Here is a 19,737-nt window from a genome sequence, read left to right as displayed (position 1 = left end):
CAGCTCTCAGGGCACCCCAGTCCCAGCAGGCTCATGGCACTGTTGGCACTCCCCTGTAACCTGCAGCAGGAAGGGGGCTGGGGGCCAGTGCTGCTGGCCAGGGCTGGGAGGACAATCCCCTGGGCTGGGGCAGGGAGAGCTGCCCTGGCTCTGTAGAGAGCAGCCTGGAGTGGGAACCATGGCCTTCTTTTTCCTTTGGAAGTCCTTATGGGCTCCACATCCAAACAAAGGCATGAAATCAGAACTGAGGGCAACTACCACTCTCCTCCCTGCCCCAGCTGGAACTCATGGTTGCCCTTAGCAGCACCTGAAAGAGGCCATGGCAGCACCTGAAAGAGGCCATGGCAGAGATTCCTCCCCAGCTGTGGGACAATTGGCTGGAGTCTCTCTCCTGGGTCCATTCCCAGCAGGGGGTCTCAACCCCGGGGGGGAGGCTCTGCAGGGTGCAGGGGTCATCCCACAGCCTGGGCAAGGAGGGTGCTCTGGACCAGTGCAGAGCCCCAGGTTCACCCCACATGGGTGTTGCCACCTCAGCACAGGGCAGAGGAACATGTGCCACAGCATGCCATGCCACTGAGGTCCCCTCTGTCTGCCCCTGAGGGAAGGACTCACTGCAGAGCACCAGCCACTGCTGCCACCACCGTGGGGTGGCTCCAAGGAAGGGCACTCTAAAGTAAATAACAGGTTGTGAACTGCACCAGCACCACCTGAGGAGTGCAAGCCTCTAGAACAGTTTCTAGAGGAGCAGACAGATAAGGCTATAGAACTCGAAGGGGGGCAGGTGGCTTCAAGACCCCGTCCCACAGCAGGGGACAGGGGGTCCCCAGTCCCTGGGAAGCCCAGAGGGGATGGGAAAACACATGGGAACATGCCCAGGAGTAGAGACCCCTGGGCTCCTTGTGCTCATCAGACTGTGCAACTTCAGCTCATTCCACATCCCAAAGACAGAACAGTCACGGCCTTCAGGGCTGGTAGCACTAGATGGACTGATTTCGGCAGAGAGACAAAAGGTTAAATTAAATAGTTCACCCCACTTTATTATCCCTACAGACAGGTGACCCTCCTCATAAAGAGGGTTGCTTTTAATTAAACCTTAGGCAAAACAGGCACTGGACACCAAGGTGGCATCACAAAAGGGATGGCAGGCACTGATGCCTAGGAGACAACTAACACCCTACTCCTGCAGGCAAAGGACATGACTAGCCATGCTCTTTGCTCTTCCTCCTCCACCCTCTCCCTGGCACTCTGCTGACCCCCATTCCAGCTGCAGGCACCAGAGCAGAACAGGGATTCATGCCTTGCAGCGAGCTTTAGGCCAGGATCATCCTCAAAGAGCACAGCTGGAAGGGACAGAGAGCAACAGACAAAAACAGGAGTGAGAACAGAACTGGTCTGCACCGGTGCCAGCCTAGGGAAGGGCTAGCACCTTCTGCCCAGCTCAGCTCAGTGCTACGGCATGTCAGAGCTTTAAACAACCCTGGAGAGAAAAGCCCTGGTCTCGGGGGTATGGAAGGCCAGGGACCCATGGAGGTTCACAGGGATCTCCAGTGAAAGTACCATGGATACCAAGTACTGAGCCATAGTCGAATGTCATTCAGCTCAAGAATTGTCACTGAGCTGGGTGGGAAGCAGGAGGATGCCTGAGATGCACAGCAGCTCCCCCTGCACAGGCAGCACAGGCAGCAGCCATGTCTCCTGCACACTGGGGGTTGTGGGGCTGGGGAGAGAGTCCCTGCACCCATTTAGAGACAGAAAAGGAGCAGCTTGAGAGCAGCATGGCTGGAAAGCCAGCAGCACAGCAGGGCAGGGATGCTCCCCAGGTGGGGTGCCAGCTTCCTCCTGCAGAGATGCCAATGGCAGTCCCAGACCCTGAGATACAACACCTGGAACAACGGGTGTGATGGGTTTGGGGCCAGAGTCCCTCGAAACCCCTAGGGAAGCTCGATGACGGGGAGGGGGAGGTGCTAGATGAAGGTGGAGTCCAGCTGGCTCGCCTCATGGTTGGTGCGGGCACGAGCCTCAAAGAGCTGCTTGATAAGGGCAGATTTCTCCTGCTCCAACTGGGTGATGCGCTCGCTCTTGTCAGTCACCTCCTGCAAGAGATGGGAGGAAAATGCTGCTCAGAGGAGGAAAATGCTGGCAACTGCTGTATTGCAGGTAAGATTACATAGAACCACAGAATCACAGGCTGGTTTGGGTGGGAGGACCTTAAAGCTCATCTCATTCCACCCCCTGCCATGGGCAGGGACACCTTCCACTAGCCCAGGTTGCTCCAAGCCCTATCCAACCTACTCTTGGACACTTCCAGGGGTGGGGCAGCCACAGCTTCTCCGGGCAACCTGTGCTAGGGCCTCACCACCCTCACAGCCAAGAATTCCTTCCCAATATCCCATCTCACCCTGCCCTCTGGCAGTGGGAAGCCATTCCCCCTTGTCCTGTCCCTCCAGTCCCTTGTCCCAAGTCCCTCTCCAGCTCTCTCAGAGCCCCTTCAGGTACTGGAAGGAGCTCCAAGCTCTCCCTGGAGCCTTCTCTTCTCCAGGCTGAACACCCCCAGCTCTCCCAGCCTGGCTCCAGAGCAGAGGGGCTCCAGCCCTCAGAGCATCTTTGTGGCCGTGTGCTGGGACAGGAACCCCAGCAGTAAGTCTGACCCTGGTGGGGGCAACATGGGCATCCCTTCCCCATCTGCCCTGCTTACAGACCCCAGCTGCAGTCTCATCACCCTCTTGTGACCTGCATTTGTCACAGTCTTTTCCCTCTGACAGGAATGCCCCATCCCTACCCATTGACTCACCCAGCAAACAGATGGACACAGTTGGGCACAGCTGCATGCCAGAGGGTCTCTAGGTGCAGCCCTTCTCTGGGATGACCAAGGTTGGCCAAGCTGAAGGAACACTTCCCACTGCCTAGCATTCCTTTCCTGGCCCTATCCCACCTTCCTTTCCCAGTACCCCCAAGGGCACCTCCTCCACCTGTACCCCCACTCACCTTGGTGAGAAGCCGATTCTGCTCCTTTAGCATGTTGATGGCTTGCTGGGAGCCTGTGGAGGCTGGGGACACTGTGGTGACCAGCCTGCTCAGGGCTGAGGAGGGGTTTGCTGGCTGCAGAGAAGGTGAAGGGATCAGACATTGAGCCTCCTCCGTTGTGGCCCTTCCCAGCCTTTCTTCAAGGCTGGAAGCTGTTTCTGTGGCACACAGGGAACTGAGAGAAGCCCAGCAGAGGATTAAAATCCCAGCACAGGCCATCGCAGGGTCTCTGGCCCACCGGGCAGAGGGGGGAAGCATTCTTGCCAGTGTGCCTGGCTCCTGCCAGGAGCCCGGCGGGACAGTCAGCTCTGAGGTGGCTGATTCAGCACTTCAGCAGGTTGGACTTCTTATTCACTTGACAATGGTTATACCTTTTTGGGAACCTCCTTTAGTCCCCCAAATGCCTTGACCATCCTCCAGCCCAGCTCAGGACTAGCTGGGCTGTCCTCTTGGCTGCCCCCCATCACCTGTCTTGCCAATGGAGCCAAGTCACCTCTTCAGAGCCGGGAGAAACTCTGGCAGCTCCTATGTCAGCCCTGCTACCAGCATGGGGAGAGACAGGAGGGTCCTAAGGTCACACAAACAACTTCAAGCTGCTGATGGCTGTTCTCACCTTGCCAGTGGTGGAAAGGAATTCACCCAGGCAGCGGTTCACCTCCTGCAGCTTGGGGACCAGGCGCCCCAGGTGGCTCCAGCCACCCTCAGGGAAATCCTGTGGGATGAGAGGAAGAAGAGGCTGGGGGTTACCATGGGGCTGGCTCCAGGTCCAGCCAAGTCCCAGTCCAGTTCTCCAAATCCACAGAGCAGCCCCACCTCCTCCCAAGCAGCCAGGCACCATAAGAACAAGCCCCAGACTCACAGTACTGCTTCTCTTCTTCCCCAGGAGCCGCTGGTGCTCCTGCATGAGCTGGATGTGCTGGTGGTACCAGTCTCGAGCCTGGTCTATGAGCTCCAGGCCCTGCAGCAGGAAATCCTTCTCTTGTTCCAGCTCTTTCATGTACTTCAGCTGCAGGACAGAGCACAGGGATGTAACCGACTCCCCATCAAGGCCTTGTTGAGTTCCAGGAGCTGGTTTCTTCATGAGGTATGGAGGGATGTGGATATGGGCAGGGGTCTTATCCCTCTCCTCATGAGAAGCCATAGAGGAGTGGGATGATGTCTGCTGCCTGATGCTGCTTTGGAGGACAAGTTTTGGAGGAAGAGTTTAGGAGGAAGAGTTCTCTAGTTTGAGAGAACAACCAAAGCAGGTGATGGACACTCAGATCACCTCCACCTTCCTGCTCCCCTTCACAGAAGCTGTTTTCTTCACCTCTTATTTACCCAGGGAGGCAGCAGGAGCAGCCACCCCCAGCTCCCTTCAGGGTGTGAGCACCAGCCCCAGCACAGACACACCTGGATTTTGGCAAGCAGCGAACAGCCCAGCTCACTGTGCAGACTGCGAGCAGGGGAAAACCCGCAGTCTTTGCCCCCACTTTGCTTCACCCCGCAAAGTACATTGAGCTGTGCAGAGTGTAGCAGAGCACACCTCTCTGCTGAGTGTCTCTGCCAGTCACTCAGGTTGGGGACCTTGGTGTGCCTGGAGAGCTGCTACAGGAGTGCCTGGGGCCCCTGCCTCCAGAGCAGGCCCCTGGGACAGGATGAGCTGTGCCTGGCTGCAACACAGCCAAGGCTGCTGGAGAACAGGGGGCTCAGCCTGCATCCACGGGGGACACAGGGTCCCCATTCCACTGCCACCTTCTGCCTCTACTTCCCTTGAGCACCACTTTGCCACCAGCAATCACAGAGGTGGAGAGGGAAGAGGGGACATCCCCAGGGAACAGAGTACTGGTGCAGTGACCCATTCATCACTCTCACCCTGTGAGCCCAAAGGTGCTGCTCCCCTTCTCCATGCCAGGCTGCTCCCCCAGTTTCTGCACCCATCTCCAAGCCAAGGGCATGGGGAGCTGCCTGCCTTGCTGCCTCTGCCTTCTTTGCCACAACACAGCCTGGCCTTCACCCACAGCACAGACTGGGCTCCAGCGTGTCTTCTGCTCATCCCACACCTGCCACGCAATACACTGGGGTTGCTCTTGCTCCCACTTCTGGAAACACTGTTTGCAACATGAGAGCCTCCCTGCACACTTCTCTGATGGCCCAAAGGGACATACCCAGAGGAAGAAGTGCAGAGCCTTGATGCTACGGAGGCCGTTTGTGAGGGGCATGAAGAAGGTGCTGTATGTGGCAAGGACCCCCACTCAGCTGGGGGTGCAGCCCACTGCTGCCTGTTCTGCCCTGTTCCCACTAGGCTTGCTGGCCAGCACAGTGACCAGAGGAAGAAGCAGTATCCCACAGAGCAGAGGGACATTGCCAGCCCTGCCTGGTGTGGGGATAGATGACATCTCACAAGGATGGGACACTGGGCAAAGGCAGCTTCAGAGGCATGAGGAAGACAAAGAACTGGACTTGGTTGGTGCTTCCTGGGGTTAAGAGGAGGGGATGGAACTGTGTCCTCAGCTGTCTACAAATGACAGTGCTCAGCCTCTCACGGAAGGTCTCATCCCAGCCACCCTCATGGCCATGGGGAAGTCAGACCAGTCAATGAGGGACTGGCTGGAAAACACCAGCTGATGAGTAGGGACCAGCTGTGGCGGTGCAAAGGGTCCTGGGGCTGCAGCACAGCCCTCACAGCTCCACTCCCTGCATAGGAGGAACCAGTCCTGGTGCACTTTGGGATGTAGGATGGACACAAGTGCTACCATCTGCCACAGGCTTTAGGCAAACAAGTCTATTGACAGTTCCTTGTCCCCTGGGGGCCCAGCATCCTCCCACCACTGGGGCAGGGAGGGGTAGGAGAGGTGGCAGCATAAGGATTAGGTCCTTACTGGACTCAAACCTGTTCTCTGTAGGCTCACAAATGGGACCAGTGCCCAAAGGCTGTGCCCAGGGTGTCACGAAAGGCTGAGACAGGGACAGACACCACTTCTCTGGGCTTAGAAGCACAGAAAGACAGTGCAGCTCTCGGGTATGTTGCGAAGAGGGTAAAAAAATGCAGAGGACCTCTCCCACTGCCCCCACAACTTGGGGAAATAGAGACCAGGGCAACACAAGCCCAGAGCAAGAGCACTTGTGGCAGAGCTGGGGACAGACGCTGTGCCCAGCAGCCTCTTCTCACTAGCACCAGGTAGGTCCTTGAGTTCACAGCAGTGATGGGCTCCAGCCCAGAGCTGTGCACACAGGGGAGAGCCCTGCCAGGGAAGCAGGGACCTTCCCAACTTCCAGCCACCTAAAACCCTTGAGAAACAAAGCCCTCAATCCCAGACATTCATTTATCACTTCTTATCAGCACCTTTCAGCAGTGACTGCTTGGCCCAATGGGGATCCTGGCCCTTGCAAGGCTGCAAGCCCAGCAAACACCCCCTCCCAGGCTGGCATCGGGGCATGTTGTGTCCCCCAAGGCGAGCACCAGGCTGGGCACCACCACTCAGGCCTGCTGAGCTGCAGGAGCACGGTGACACCAGGGTGCAAAGGGTGGAAGTGCAATGGTGATAGTCCCACCAAGCACTCATCCTGCAGGCTTGGTCCTGGCTCTCTTCCCAGGACAATTTAGCTTGAGCCTGTGGGCAACATGCCCAGGCAGCTTCTCCAGGGCAGATCCCTTCACCCAGGCAATCTGATCCAAGCCTCTCCCCTCAGGGGCAGAGAGAGAGAAGCAGATGCCTCCATCCTGGGCTGCCTGGCTAAATTCAATGTGGATTTCTCTGCTTTGCTGGCAAAAAGTCTCTTGAGAGCCAGGAGGATCAGTATGCTTGAGCCCTGACCTGCAGGAAACATCTCGAAGGGGGCACAGCCTGGCCCCACCACTTGCCAGTGCAGAGTACCTGACCCTCACTGGGGTGCTTGAAAGGCCCAGAGACCCACCTGTTGCCACACCTCCACCTTTGCCTTTCCCTGCCCAGGACCTTGCCCACAGGGAAGGCAGCCATGCAGTCAAATGCTAGCTCCACGGGCTGACCCCACTCCAGGGGAAGGCATGAACCTTCTCCCTGTCGGGCACGATTTCTGGCAAAAACAGAAAGAGCAGTGGAAGTTAGGGCAGCACCTCCACATACATCAACAGAGCTTTGTATCCAAAATATCAGAATCTGCCCAATGTCCCATGGCTCACGTGTGCAGGTGGGTAGAGGGGGAGCCATAGCCCAGAGATGGTGTCAGCAGTGAGGGACCCCTGCAACCCACCTTCCCCTTCACAGGAGCCCATGACAGGGCTGTCCCTTACCATGCTGAAATCCACGCCGTTGGTGATGGTGTGTCTCCGGTGTTCTGCACGGCCCCTCTGATGCCTCCGAGTGTCCCCAGTCCCCGGGTGGCCACCATCCCCCTGGGACTGCCCAGCAGACTTCGCATCACCACCTGGAACAGAGGAAGGCATGAGGCCACCAGCCACTTCCAACAAGAACCTCCCCAGGGTTCCTGCTTCTGTGGGATGATCTGCAGGGTGGTCTTGCAAACAGGGAGAGGCTGAGCAAAGCACCAGTCTTAGTGCCTGCTCCCATCTTTGTCCAGGCAGGACAGGCTTCAGGAATGACTGACTCGGCTGCGCCAGGCTGGCAACAAACCTCAGTGTCATCTTCTGCAGAGAGTAAGTGATAGGAGAAATAGAAACTTTACTCACAGTATCCTGGAATGCCCAAATAAGGAACAACATAATCTTGGAGAAGTCCTAGAGAATTAGATAAGGGATGTACTCAAACAAACAGGAGGTAAACTAAGCTCTGTGCACCCAAACAAGATAAAGAACAAATGTTACACTTTTTAGTGGTGAAACAATAATGCTGTGCCTGCTCTAGACCTGAGGTCAAGACAGCGAAGAAGATCCGTAAGGATCAAAGAAGGACTTCCATTATGGGCGTGACTATGTAAAGCAAACTAATGAATATGCATTAAGTGAGAATATATAATTAATATATAAACAGTATGTGTAATAAAAAGCCCTGTCCATCTGTCGTTTGATTAGAGGAGCTCTCCTCCGAACGTCCAGCGCTGAATAAAGAAGAATGCCCTTTTTAACATCTACAAATTGGCATTAAGAAGTTTGTTTCTGCTGCTTTTTGGTATCACAAGCAGCTTCCAGGCAAAACTAGTCCAGTCAGTGATATTGCTGGCCCTCATGGGACACCTGGCTCCCACTCAGGTGGCACCAGCTCTGCCAGGAACCCAACTTCATCTGAAGGCAGCTCCTGCTTGGTGACGGACTTGGCCATGTAGACATCCCCCCAGACTGCATACCTGTGATGTAATCACAGAGTAAATCAGGCTGTAGTTTTTTCAAAATTTTATTAAAACTCCAACATCCTATCCTGCAAAAGACTAATCTACCACAAACACATGGTGCTAATGCAAATCCATGCATAACCTATTTTTGGAGATTAAGTTCATACTGGCAGGTTCCAGGCTGGATCAGACACCTCCTGCCCATCAGCCAGGGCAGGACTTCCCTGGGCACCTGCACTGAAGTCTGTACAAGCCCTGCACCACCTGCCCTCACCAGAAACCCAGCCCTGTAGCCACAGCCACACCAGCTCTGATCTGCCTCTGGCTGAGCTGGCAGAGCAGCACTCTGAAACCCCACTGTGTTGAGAGTATCTTAGATGATGCAGGACATATATTGCTGCAGGCCTGTTTGCGCAATCCAGCCTGCGTGCTGGACGGCGGGGACCTGTGTCCTTGAGCAGCAGATATGAGAAAGCTGCATAGAGCTAAACAAGAGAAGAGGATGTTATCCAGGGTGTGAGAAACCACAAGATGGGAGGGCCTGGAAATGTCAGAGCACGTGCCTTGGCTAGTGGAGCCAATAAAGATATAGCTATAGCGTGTGAAAACGGATGTAACGAAGAGAGAGTTAGACTACAGCGTGTGAACCCTGTAGGACCCTTGATAATGTGTATATTTTTGGAATAAAGCGGAGCATTGACTGTACCTCCATGAGGATGTGTCTTTGGAGCTCTTTTTTGCATCTTCTCGTTTTACCACTGCCCCAAACCATAGCACCAGGGCAGCCAGGCCTGCAGCCAGCACATCCCCAGGCATGTCTGGGCACCAACCTGCTGCTCTTCCTTTCCTGGCCCAGCACACCCTGCCTCATGCTACTCCCTCAGTCCTGCAGCTTGCCCGCTCCCTGCACAGAAGTCTCCTCAAGAGTGCTTTTCCCAACCTGGCTTTTCAACAGGAACATTAGGGAGTTGGCAAATAATGGCAGGCAGCTGGGGAAAATACACCCTCCTCGGGACTGCTCCCCATGCATCTGCCATCCATCGCACATCCTTCGCCTATGGTTGGGCACATGCTGGCTCCTAGGTACCAGAGCTACCTGGCTCAGGTCTGGCATGTTCCCTGCTGCAGGCACATGAAGGGCTGTTAGTGCCAGGACAGGGTGCATGGCATCACCTGGGCTGGCACATTGCTTCCTTCTGCTCCACGAGTTTCCTCAGCCAAGCACATGGACATGATGGAGCTGGGATACGGGGCAAGGGAGATCAGGGGCAATGGCCACAGGAGCCACCCTTCATTTTAAGGCAACGAGATCTGGGAGAGCTGCACTGTGCCAGGGCTGCCTGTGCTGCCACATTCACACCGGTTCAGTAGTGGGAACCAGATTCAGGCTGAGGGGAGAGCAGGCAACGTGACAGCTCAGTCCATCACTACGTGTCATTGGAGAAAGAAGTCACCACGCCACGGGAAAAGTCCTCCTGGTCCATCACAGCATCCTGCTCCACCTGTCAGCAAATACTCTGGCACAGACAGGTCTCCAGCACATCGATATACACGGTCTTTGATATCACCCATCCATGTGCTTTGCCAACTGCCTTTGGTTTCATACACCCAAATTTACCTGGGAGGAACCCAGCAAGACTGGTGTGACCATGTGCGTGTTCTCCTAGCAGACCTGTAGCACATCCTGCTCGGAAAACTGAGAAACAGCCCCAAATCAAGGGTACCTTCAACAGGCAGACTCCCAAGGCAAAGCCAGGAGCATTTCTGGTAGGAGCTGCAGGACAGACGTGTTAAAAGCTTTTTGCTGCTGTTACCTGGAAGTGCTGGGTTGAACTGAGCTAAACTTGTGATAAGCAGGAGCTCCTGGTCAAACAATCAAGCTCTGCGCACCTGAACAGACAAGGCAGTGGCTAAAAAAGGATCCCTGCTAATGAGCTTGGATAGTTCTTCTTAGGAAAAGTGCAGGACCAGATCATCAGAGGTGGAAGAGATCCTGACATGAGATAAAGGACAGACTCCTCCCTCTGGGAACCTCCGTGCCCAAGACAAGCAGACACCTCATGGTTGTTTTACACATTTCCACACTTGTCCTTGGCAATGGCCCAGAAAAGCCCCTACAAACCATCCCACCCCTGCTGCCAGTGCCACCAGCTCTCCAGGGAGCTGCTAGAGCCAGGTCACCCCTGGAGCAAGGGAAAGTGAAGTGCTGGGGAGGAGGCAGTGCCCAAGGCCATCACACACCTCCTGGGCAAGGCGCTTTCTGCTCCGTGCCTTCCCCAGGTCTCAGCTCACAGGGGAAGCACAGAGGTAAAGACCCCCAGGAGCGACACACTCAGAAGTTGCTGTGACAAGGCACCAGTGGGCACCACCACAGTGACTTCCCCAATATCCACCTCACCATCCTTGTGCTTAGAGGGTGCTGTTGGCTCCCCAGGGACCGTGGGGCACCCAGCAGAAGCTTGCAGGCTGCCTGAGCACTGCTGGGCTGAGGAGAAGCTGGAAGGTGACTTGAGCAGGGACTTCTTTAAATCACTTCAGCCCACCCACTAGCAGAACTTAGTGAGAGAAAGGAAATTGTTGTCCACTGGCTCACTGCACCCCTGGACATGCCAGGAGAGTCACATGGCCCCAACCTCTGCCATTTTGCCATGAGTCACATCCAAATCACCTTTGACCCCAGATCATAAAGCAGAGCTGGGGAGGCATCCTGTGAGCACCCCCTTTCCCCAAATCATAGGCAGAGAGAGCTTCCTCTGACTTGTTACATCCTCTCACTGCACTTACAGAAGCCACTACATGTAGCTGGAGGCTCAGAGCAGCCTCGCACGCAAAGAATATAATCTTAGTGGAGACAGGGCTTCCTGGAGGCACAGGCAGCTCCCAGCACTCAGCACACTTCTCTGTAGCGTGATGGAGCTGTGTCCTGACACAGCACTGCCCAACTCCCTCATGGCCAGTTGAGGAGGATATCCACCCATTGAACCACACTCTGGGAAACCTTCCAGTGCTCCAAGGGAGCACTGGGCAGTTGTGCAGGACCTGGAGTTAAAAGAGATGGAGTAACTCTGAGCCGTAACATTTTCTAAGCTGATGAATCAACTTGAAACTCAGGCCTCTTGCCAGAATATGACCCTGCAGCTTGGGAAGCTGGCATCAAGGGCTGAGGCACTAATCTTTTCCACAGGCTCCAAACAGTTGTGGAACATCAGCCTATAATGAAAAGATCCTCAGCAAGCAGAAAGCTGCTGCAGTCATTTGCTTGCTCCTTCCCAGGGTAGAGTTTTCAATCTGTTGTCTATTCACCAAGCAGGATTTTTTTCAGGTTTTTCCAGATTTACACTCTTGATGATAGAAGAGTCAGCCTGCTTAATAATATTGCCTTAGATGAAGCTCTAGCGATTAGTCTGGAGCAATATGGAAAGCAGAGAACCTCAGTCACAGTTAAAGTTTCTTCTCCACCCAGCAGAAGGGAATGGGAGGTAGCGGGCAGGAAGGGAAGGCAAACCAGCCTGACATTCCCGAGGTGGAGGAAGTCATGTCATCACACTCAGGTCGTGCAATAACAAACACCAGCTCCTCACACAGACCTTTATGTCCTCAGATCTCAAAGCACTTCACAAACCTAGATAAAGAATTATTACCTACCCAGACAAGCCCAGAAACTCGGTTTCCTTATAACATCTCCTACTGACTAACGACAAATCAAGACGCCAGTGAAAAGGTCTCTCCTGTGCCAAGGTCAGCGTACCACCGCAGAGGGCTCTGGCAGAGCCACACAGGGACCCCAGGTACCAAGAAAGGGGAAGAGTCCACAGGGACCTGCAGGTGAGCTCTGTAGCCAGAGCCTGGGACAGCAAAGCAGGTTGCCTTGGTGCCACTTTCTCATTCATTCATTGCTTAATTAATTATTTCCTTGTAGCCGGTATTAATGGCCAGTCTTCGCGAGCGAAGATTTGGGAAAGGTCATTAACCCTTCGAGCCTGCGCAGTGGATTTTTTAGGTGAGACACAGCTTGCGCTGAACTGAGCCCACCCTTTAATCCTGAGGTTCAGATGGAGCTCGTCAGCCCTGTGTGGCAATCCATCTAAGAGAAGGTCACTCTAAACAAACCTACGTTCTGAGACCCTCACTGCCACTGTCCAAGCGAGAAGGTCACTCTAAACAAACCTACGTCCTGAGGACCTCACTGCCACTGTCCAAGCTTGCTCGGCCCCGGCAGATGAACCTCAGGATTAAAGGGTGGGCTCAGTTCAGCGCACGCTGTGTCTCACCTAAAAAAAAATCCACTGCGCAGGCTCGAAGGGTTAATGACCTTTCCCAAATCTTCGCTCGCGAAGACTGGCCATTATTCATTGCTTAATTATTTGTTATTGGGAATAGTGCTGCAGAATGATCCAAACCAAAAAGCTGGATCAGGTTTTGCAATTTTTATTTTGCAATTTTTATTGCACGTGCATGACACTGTGAAAGAATCCTTTCTGAGGACCACCCCAGCCCAGAGCTCACCCGAGCACACGGCTACTCCGTGATCACAACCCTCACCCCGTCAAGGTTGCTCGGGGGGTCCCCAGGTCCCAGCCATCCTCTGAGACTCCTAGCTGTGTCAGTCACCCTCGGGGAAGGTCAGGACAGACTCTACGCCCGGGGACAACCACGGACACGTTACAGCAAAGTCCTTAATTCCTTCTGTCAGCGCTATAAATAGCACAGCGCCTCGCGAAGGGAGCACAGTCCTGGGTGGGCGGCGGCGTCGGGATATCCACATCGGGATCGGAGCCCAGCAAAGCCAAACTGAGCATGGCAGTAACTTTGGCGGAGTTTTACACTGGCCCTGCGGGAAGCGCTGGCTCTAGCCCAGAGGAGAACACAAGGGACCGGGGCGAACAACCGGATTCCAGCCCGACCTCTGGGCGCCAGTCCCCGGGCCCGGCGCTGCCATCAACCCCGCGAGCCTGGAGCCCCCCGCTCAGTCCCACCACTCACCGCGGCCTCGGGGCTGGCTGTGCCCCGGTTCCCGCTGCCCAGTGTTCTTCCCCCGCCGCTCCTCGGAACAGCGAGGGCTCGGCGGCTTCTCCACGCTCCGCTGCCCGCCGCTGCCGCCCTCAACCGGGGGCTCAGCCCCGGGCAGGGCCGCCCGCAGCCCCAAGACGAACCTCTCGAAGGTGAGGTACCCGCTGGCCGGTGCCGCCTGCCGCAACCCCTCCATCACCCCGGTGGGCAGCTCCCGGGCTTCTGCGCCCCGCCAGCGCGACTCGATCTCCCGTAGGTGCACGTAACCCCGCCGCCGGTCATCCAGGATATCGAAAAGAGTCCGCAGGCTCTGCAGGAAAACCCGAGGAAGACCCTCGGTACCGGCGGGGAGCGACCGATCACCGCGTTCCGGAGCCATCGCCGCCGAGCGTTACCCCTGGGCCAGCCCCGCGCGCCTATTGGTCAGGGGCGGGATGTCCCGAGCTCTCATTGGGTGGCGGCGGGCGGTCCCTCTGACCATTGGCTGAGAGGGAGGACGGCGGTTTGAGTTCCACGCGGCTCCCGCCTCGCTCGCGGCCGGGGAGGGGCGGGGGTCCCGGTCCCTTCGGAGAGGGATAGCGGAGGGACCGGGACCGGGACCGCGCCACTTTCCCGACCGCGAGCGAGGCGGGCTCAGGGAGATGTTTATTCCTCGATCCCCCGATTACCCAGGACCCTGCACCCCGAGAAGAGCTGCTCTGGCCGGTGTCCGTCCATCCATCCATCCATCCATCCATCCATCCATCCATCCATCCATCCATCCATCCAGGCACAAATCCTGGTTTCTTTTCAAGCAGAGATACCTGAAAACCTGTCGTAGTTTAACCCCAGCCAGCAACTAAGCACCACACAGCCTCTTACTCACTCCTGGTGGCATGGGGGAGAGAATGGGAAGGGTAAAAGTGGGAAAACTCATGGGTTGAGATAAAGGCAGTTTAATGGGGAAAATGAAAGCCACTCACACAAACAAAGCAAAACAAGGAATTCATTCACTGCTTCTCATGGGCAGGCAGGTGTGCAACCTTCCCCAGGAAAGCAGGGCTCCATGCTGTGTAACAGTTACTGTGGAAGACAAACGCCAAACCCTTCCTCCTTCTTCCCCTCGGTTTATACACTGAACATGATGCCATATGGTCCAGAATATCCCTTGGGTCAGCTGTCCCGGCTGTGTACCCTCCCAACTGCTTGTGCACCCACAGCCCCTACACTGGTGGGTTCGGGTGAGAAGCAGAAAAGACCTTGGCTCTGTGCAAACACCACTCAGCAACAAAAAAACATCTCTGTATTATCAGCACCATTTTCAGCACAAATCCAAAATCCATCCCCATAAGTCCACCCTGCTAAAATCAGCACAACTCCTAGATAGTTCAGAACCAATGTAATTAGCGAAGAGGGGAAAAAAACCCCACAACTGTAGCATTCACTCTCACCATCACCTTTGCAAACACACCCCAGAAGTGTCAGTCAATGCAGCATCCCTACAGAAGAGGGATGTAAAGCACAAGCACAGTGCTGTACTTGCCTTGTACATGGAGGAAGTGAGTGCTGACAGAGGGAATTGAATGCCATCATCCCAGTGCTGTGGCTGGTGAGGCACCAGTGGCCATCAGCCAGCAGGAGCTGGGAGAGGGGCTCAAAGGAGCCACAGACATGAATAAAGGGGGAAAAAGACCCCTCCAGTGTTGACAAATGTGAAAGAAACAGGATTTGCGTCTTATCTTTTATAAACTTAATATGTACTGGCATTGGTAGGAGAATGAGTTTCTGTACTTTATAGGGAAATTTGCTGTGTCTGTTAGATGCAGTAGTATGTTAATCCTAGTGCAAGATGCTGCCTTCTCTGCAAAACCTCTCCATTAGACAGTGTGTCCTGCTCCAGCTGGTCTCTGTGTTGTGGCTGAACTGTTTTTCTTTAACTCATTTCTTTTCACAGATTTCCTGGACCTGTTGTACCTGTTTGAGATCTCTGCTTGGCTTAGCTGTGTTTGACTAAACAGGTTCACACCTGTGCAGGATACAAGGAGAAGGAATCAGTGCCTCATCCCTCCCCTTTCTATTCCAGAAACTAGGCAGTCAGTGTGGTGCTGCTCAGCTCTGGCAGCATCAGCACATGGGCTGTTTTGTTCAGCAAAGGCTAGATCTGCAAACAAAAGGGGTTTTCTCTGGGTTCCTCCCCCCTTTCTGGTCTTGCGGGAACAGCCAGGAATAACAGAGGGAATTCAGAATGACCGTAATGTCTTGTGTCCAATTTCCCTGCCTAGCCAGTCTATCCCACCAGGAAAGTGGTCCAGAGATACCAGAAACAGTTCCTGGCATTGACTGTGTCTGCTGTTTCAAACAAAATACTTTTGCTGTCTGTGTGGAGCTTCCTGCTCCAGCACAAGGAGCTGGGACACAACTGCCTAGGGCAGCTCTGCTCTTACTGCGTTTTTCATACCAGAGTGCCCTCAAGAAGTTGCCTTGAGACAGGCTGATATTTCCATCCTCACTGTGTCGAGTGGATGACGTTAGAGAGATTTTGAACGTTCTTGGAAAAGACTTTTTGGGGTTTGTTTTTTTTATGGGGGGCGGCGGGGTATTTTCTCTCACTTTATCTTGGGGCCATCCCAGACTCCTCTGATGGACAGACTTCTTTGTTTTCTTAAATATAAAAAACATAGTTATTCAGTTCTCCTTCCTCCAAGCTATTGTGAAGCACCAGCTGCCATTCAGACCTGACCCAGCCCTCCCTCTCTGCTGTCCTGTGGGCATCAGCAGTGACATGCATGGGTCTGGTGCGGCAACACCAAACGTATCACTGCCCTTCTCTGGACAGGGCACAGGACACCTAGTGTCCCCTTGGAGGCTGGTGGCATGTCAGCATGTCCTACCAACCAACATTACCACCTCTGTGAAGAGAGGTCACAGAAGCTGCACCGAACCCCAGCAGATCACTGGAGGAACAGGGTGCTGGTGATGGGGCACCTTCCTACATGACATGAACCATCGATGGGTGCTGATGGGTGACTGTCTCAGTAGATTGAGCCTGGTGCTGTCTTCAGTGGCCTGTAGGTGTTCCCATGTACATCTTGATTATGCAGAGAACACATGGTAACTTACAGCCATGAGGTTGTCTCCTGGTGACCATGTCCAAATAGATGTTGTGAACCTCTGCTGCTCTCTCTGGTGGGGAACCAGCCACAGATCTGTGGGCTTAGTGTGTGCATACTGTTTCCTGGCACATGGAACAGCTAGCACCACTGCCAGCCCAGACAGTGCTGCATCCAGAGTGGGTTTGTCCTCAGCCAGTGCAGGTCACCAGACTGTACCCAGGAATGGTTGGTCAGAGCTTGGTTAAAAACAGACCAGGAGCTGTGTCCACAACAGTCCAGACCAAGTCCTGGTATGTCCCGGTATGTCCCGTCACTGAAAAATTCATTAAGTCCCAAAGCTGGTGGGTGCAGGGAATTATTTTCAGTGAGGTACCAAAGCGTCAACCCAGAAATGTGTCCGGCCCCAAGATACCTCTGGGAAAAGGCTAAAAATAGTGAGGGGAGCATGGCTGGAGAGGTTTCCCTTTGGGCAGGGATATTGTGTTTGATCTCCTCATCTCTGCAGTGACTTTGTGTTTTCCATCTTGCTGCAATAGGGCCTCTTGGGGACATGCTGTATTTTCTTTGGTAGTGGCCAGGCACTTGCCATGAAGTGACTTTTCTCTCCTCCAAACTGTTTTTTTCTCCCAGAAGGCCAGCAAGCAGGAAGTCTGGTGGATGCTTGGTGGTTCACAGGCTGTCACAAGGGCTGGGAGAAGCACAGTTGGTGAGAAGCTGAAACAAGCTGTCTGTGGGGGTGGTGGGTTGTTTGCCCTCCTGGGTCCACGGAGCAAGAACTGGTGTTAGTAGGAAATGGCAGCCACTGTGTCCTATCTCACCATCTCGCCCCTCCTGGGGTCTCAGCACAGCTTTTTTAAATACAGGGAACTATCTAGGGCTTAAATGGAAGTATGATAGATACTGCAGGGTTTCTGATTGGAATCCATCTAGCAACTGCTTTGTCCTATCATAAATTCCACTCCCCTGATGATGATGAAGCCAGGGCAACAGCAGTCACAGCTGTACCACAGCCAGAAATTCCCCAGTCTGACATGTTATTTGGGGAATGATTGAAAAACTGTATTTCTTTGGGGAATGCACTAGAGAGAACTTAAATGTTGAAGCCTGGAGCAAGGCCCTAAACACAAGAAGCTCTGCCTGCTTCCTGCTGGGGTACCTCACCCTGACAGAGTGCTGTGTGCTCTCTCTGCTGTCAGAGTGCTGGGGCTTTTTTCCATGTTGAATTTCCTGTTCTACCTGCATGTTTGTGTTTTGTTTGGCCCAAGTATCCCTCCCTCCTGCTCACTCAGGTTGTCCTGCCTGGTGTAACTGATCCAACCTGTCATCATTTTTATTGCTTTGCAGAAGAAAATATCTACACACACACTGCCATGGGTTGTGGCACCAGTCCAGGGGGCGCTCTGCAGCCGGACAAACCTGTTCTGGTGGATGGCTGGATTTGAAGGGTGGGAGCACATTCGCCAGCAGCAGCAAGATTTTCTGTAGTTCTTCTAGGATCCCACGGGTATGAGATCCCACGGCTCTGAGCTGGGATTCCTTTGAGGCACGGAAGCAAGTTCTGCAGGAAATGGCAGGGCTTGATTTACAAGTTGTATCTGACAGAGCCTTTTCTGATGAAGAAGGGTTGGTGATTATGCAGGCACCAGGTGTGTGGAAGGACCTGCACCCATCCACACAATGGGCAGGCAAGGAATACAACTATGGCAGGGAGAGATTTTGTGTAAAGGGGAGCAGAGCGAGGAGGTTTCAAAACCCCAAAGCTCTTCCGAGCAGGAGCTGTGTCAAGTTACATAAACCAGGAAATAGAGCATGAAACAAAAGCTTTGACCACTCTCAGGGATTCTTTCTGACTTGCTGGTCACATCCAGATGGAGTCCAGCTCTCCTGACTCCATTTACATGCAGGGAGGTGGCTGTGTCTGAGCTCCTGTCTGTCTGTCTTCTCATCTCCTTCTGCCCAGCTGGGCTCTGATTGTGTGCAGGATTGCCACAGAGACAGGCCGGTGGCTGCTGGCTGAGACAAGGGGTTAGTGCCAGGCTGCCCAGCAGCAGGAGTGGACTGTATACACGGGGTGGGGCTTGAGGGCAGGAGTGTAGCACACTGCACCGTCCTCCCTCTCAGCAGCCTGTGACCCCAGCATGAGCTGCAGAGGGGACTCCCTCACCCTGTGCTTTCTGATGCTGTGACTAGCCCAGCCCTGGCCTTTGGGTTGTTGCGTCTGGTTACTTCACTGCTGCCAGGCTGCCAGTGCTCTCTCTGTTGTCCCAAAACTGAGTTCTTCCACTCTATATGCAAGAAGCTGATCCACACATAGAGTCAAGATAATTGATTTTATTTCATACCTACACAGAGATGGGTGCTGGGTGGTGAATCCACAAAGCTGGCAGACTTTCAGCATGCCAGGTGCCTATTTGTATACACTTGAATCAACAGAAATCAGGATTTCCCTACAGGTAATGACCTAAAGCTCTAATAATTGTCTTTGCAGTCTCTTGTTTCCGTCTAAAGATACCTTGCACACTTGTTTTACTACTCATGATCTATGGGGAAGGGGCTTCTGTGAGTAAGGAGCAATCACAGTCTATGGGCAAAGATTTTACTATGCTAATGAGCACTCAGTTCATACAAAGTTGTTCTTTGGCTTTTTAGTTTGATTTAGTGTCCTCCTGCTCTTCAGTTTTTGGGTCATGGCTCTTGGTTCCTGCTGGTTTGGTTTTTCACTCACCTTTCATAAATTCTTTTATTCGTCCTGTACTATACTTCGGTGATTCAGTGCATTTTTAACTTTTATCCATCTCATTGATACTTTATTTCAACAATGGGGAGCTGGATTTGAGCTGGGCGCCTGACCCTGCACCATGGCTGGGGTACAGCCGGGCCCACCCAGCTCCTTCTGCGTTGAGGGAACTCCAAGATTTCACGACGAGTTTCCAAGTGCGGGTGTAAGACGGGGCGTGAGACCCCCTCTGGTATCGAGGTCCCAGCACCAGCGGCTGGGGGTCCCGGCAGACACATCTCACGGCAACCGCAGAATCACAGCCGCTGGGGAGCAGGGATTCGGCCGTGGGGGAAGTGCTGCGTTGGCCGGAACTCGCGGGGCCGGGGGCGTCAAATCCTGCGGACGCCGCGGGGACCGAGCTCAGGAAGCTCCCGGCGGCTCTGAGAAGGGGCGGGAACCGCCCCACAGCCCCGCTCTGCGTGACTAGCTGCGGCTGCGACCAGCCCCGCTCCCGGGAGCGGCGGGGAGGGGGCTCCGGAGGGTTGGACGGCACCTCTGGCCCCGCCCGGTGCCGCCCTGTCCCGGTGCCGGCCCGCCTGCTCCCGCTGGGTCCCGAGCCGGTCAGAGCGGGCTCCCTACGCC

At 54.4% G+C, this 19,737-nt stretch overlaps 1 protein-coding gene across 1 annotated transcript; it reads right to left on the bottom strand.

Moving 5' to 3' along the window:
- Positions 1 to 1,011: 1,011 nt before the first annotated feature.
- Positions 1,012 to 13,689, bottom strand: SAPCD2 (suppressor APC domain containing 2). The gene is made up of 6 exons (XM_017834655.1): positions 13,258 to 13,689; positions 7,280 to 7,413; positions 3,884 to 4,030; positions 3,638 to 3,736; positions 2,986 to 3,099; positions 1,012 to 2,093 (listed from the first exon to the last, which is right to left on the bottom strand). The coding sequence occupies exons 1-6, from the start codon at positions 13,661 to 13,663 to the stop codon at positions 1,965 to 1,967; spliced, it is 1,029 nt and encodes a 342-aa protein (XP_017690144.1). The 5' UTR covers positions 13,664 to 13,689; the 3' UTR covers positions 1,012 to 1,964.
- Between the last annotated feature and the right edge of the window lie 6,048 nt (positions 13,690 to 19,737).

Source organism: Lepidothrix coronata, unplaced genomic scaffold, assembly GCF_001604755.1.
Source record: "Lepidothrix coronata isolate B3197 unplaced genomic scaffold, Lepidothrix_coronata-1.0 Scaffold237, whole genome shotgun sequence".
Classification (NCBI taxonomy): Eukaryota; Metazoa; Chordata; class Aves; order Passeriformes; family Pipridae; genus Lepidothrix; species Lepidothrix coronata.
This window is presented reverse-complemented; position numbering and strand designations above follow the sequence as displayed.

Bases quoted from the DNA above. Each gene is read 5' to 3' on its own strand.
- SAPCD2 (XM_017834655.1), bottom strand. From the start codon at position 13,663: ATGGCTCCGGAACGCGGTGATCGGTCGCTCCCCGCCGGTACCGAGGGT. The intron at 3,100-3,637 runs GTGAGAACAGCC...CCTTCTCTGCAG, and splicing joins TCCTTTCCACCACTGGCAAG to CCAGCAAACCCCTCCTCAGC. The intron at 2,094-2,985 runs GTGAGTGGGGGT...CATCTCTTGCAG, and splicing joins AGAATCGGCTTCTCACCAAG to GAGGTGACTGACAAGAGCGA.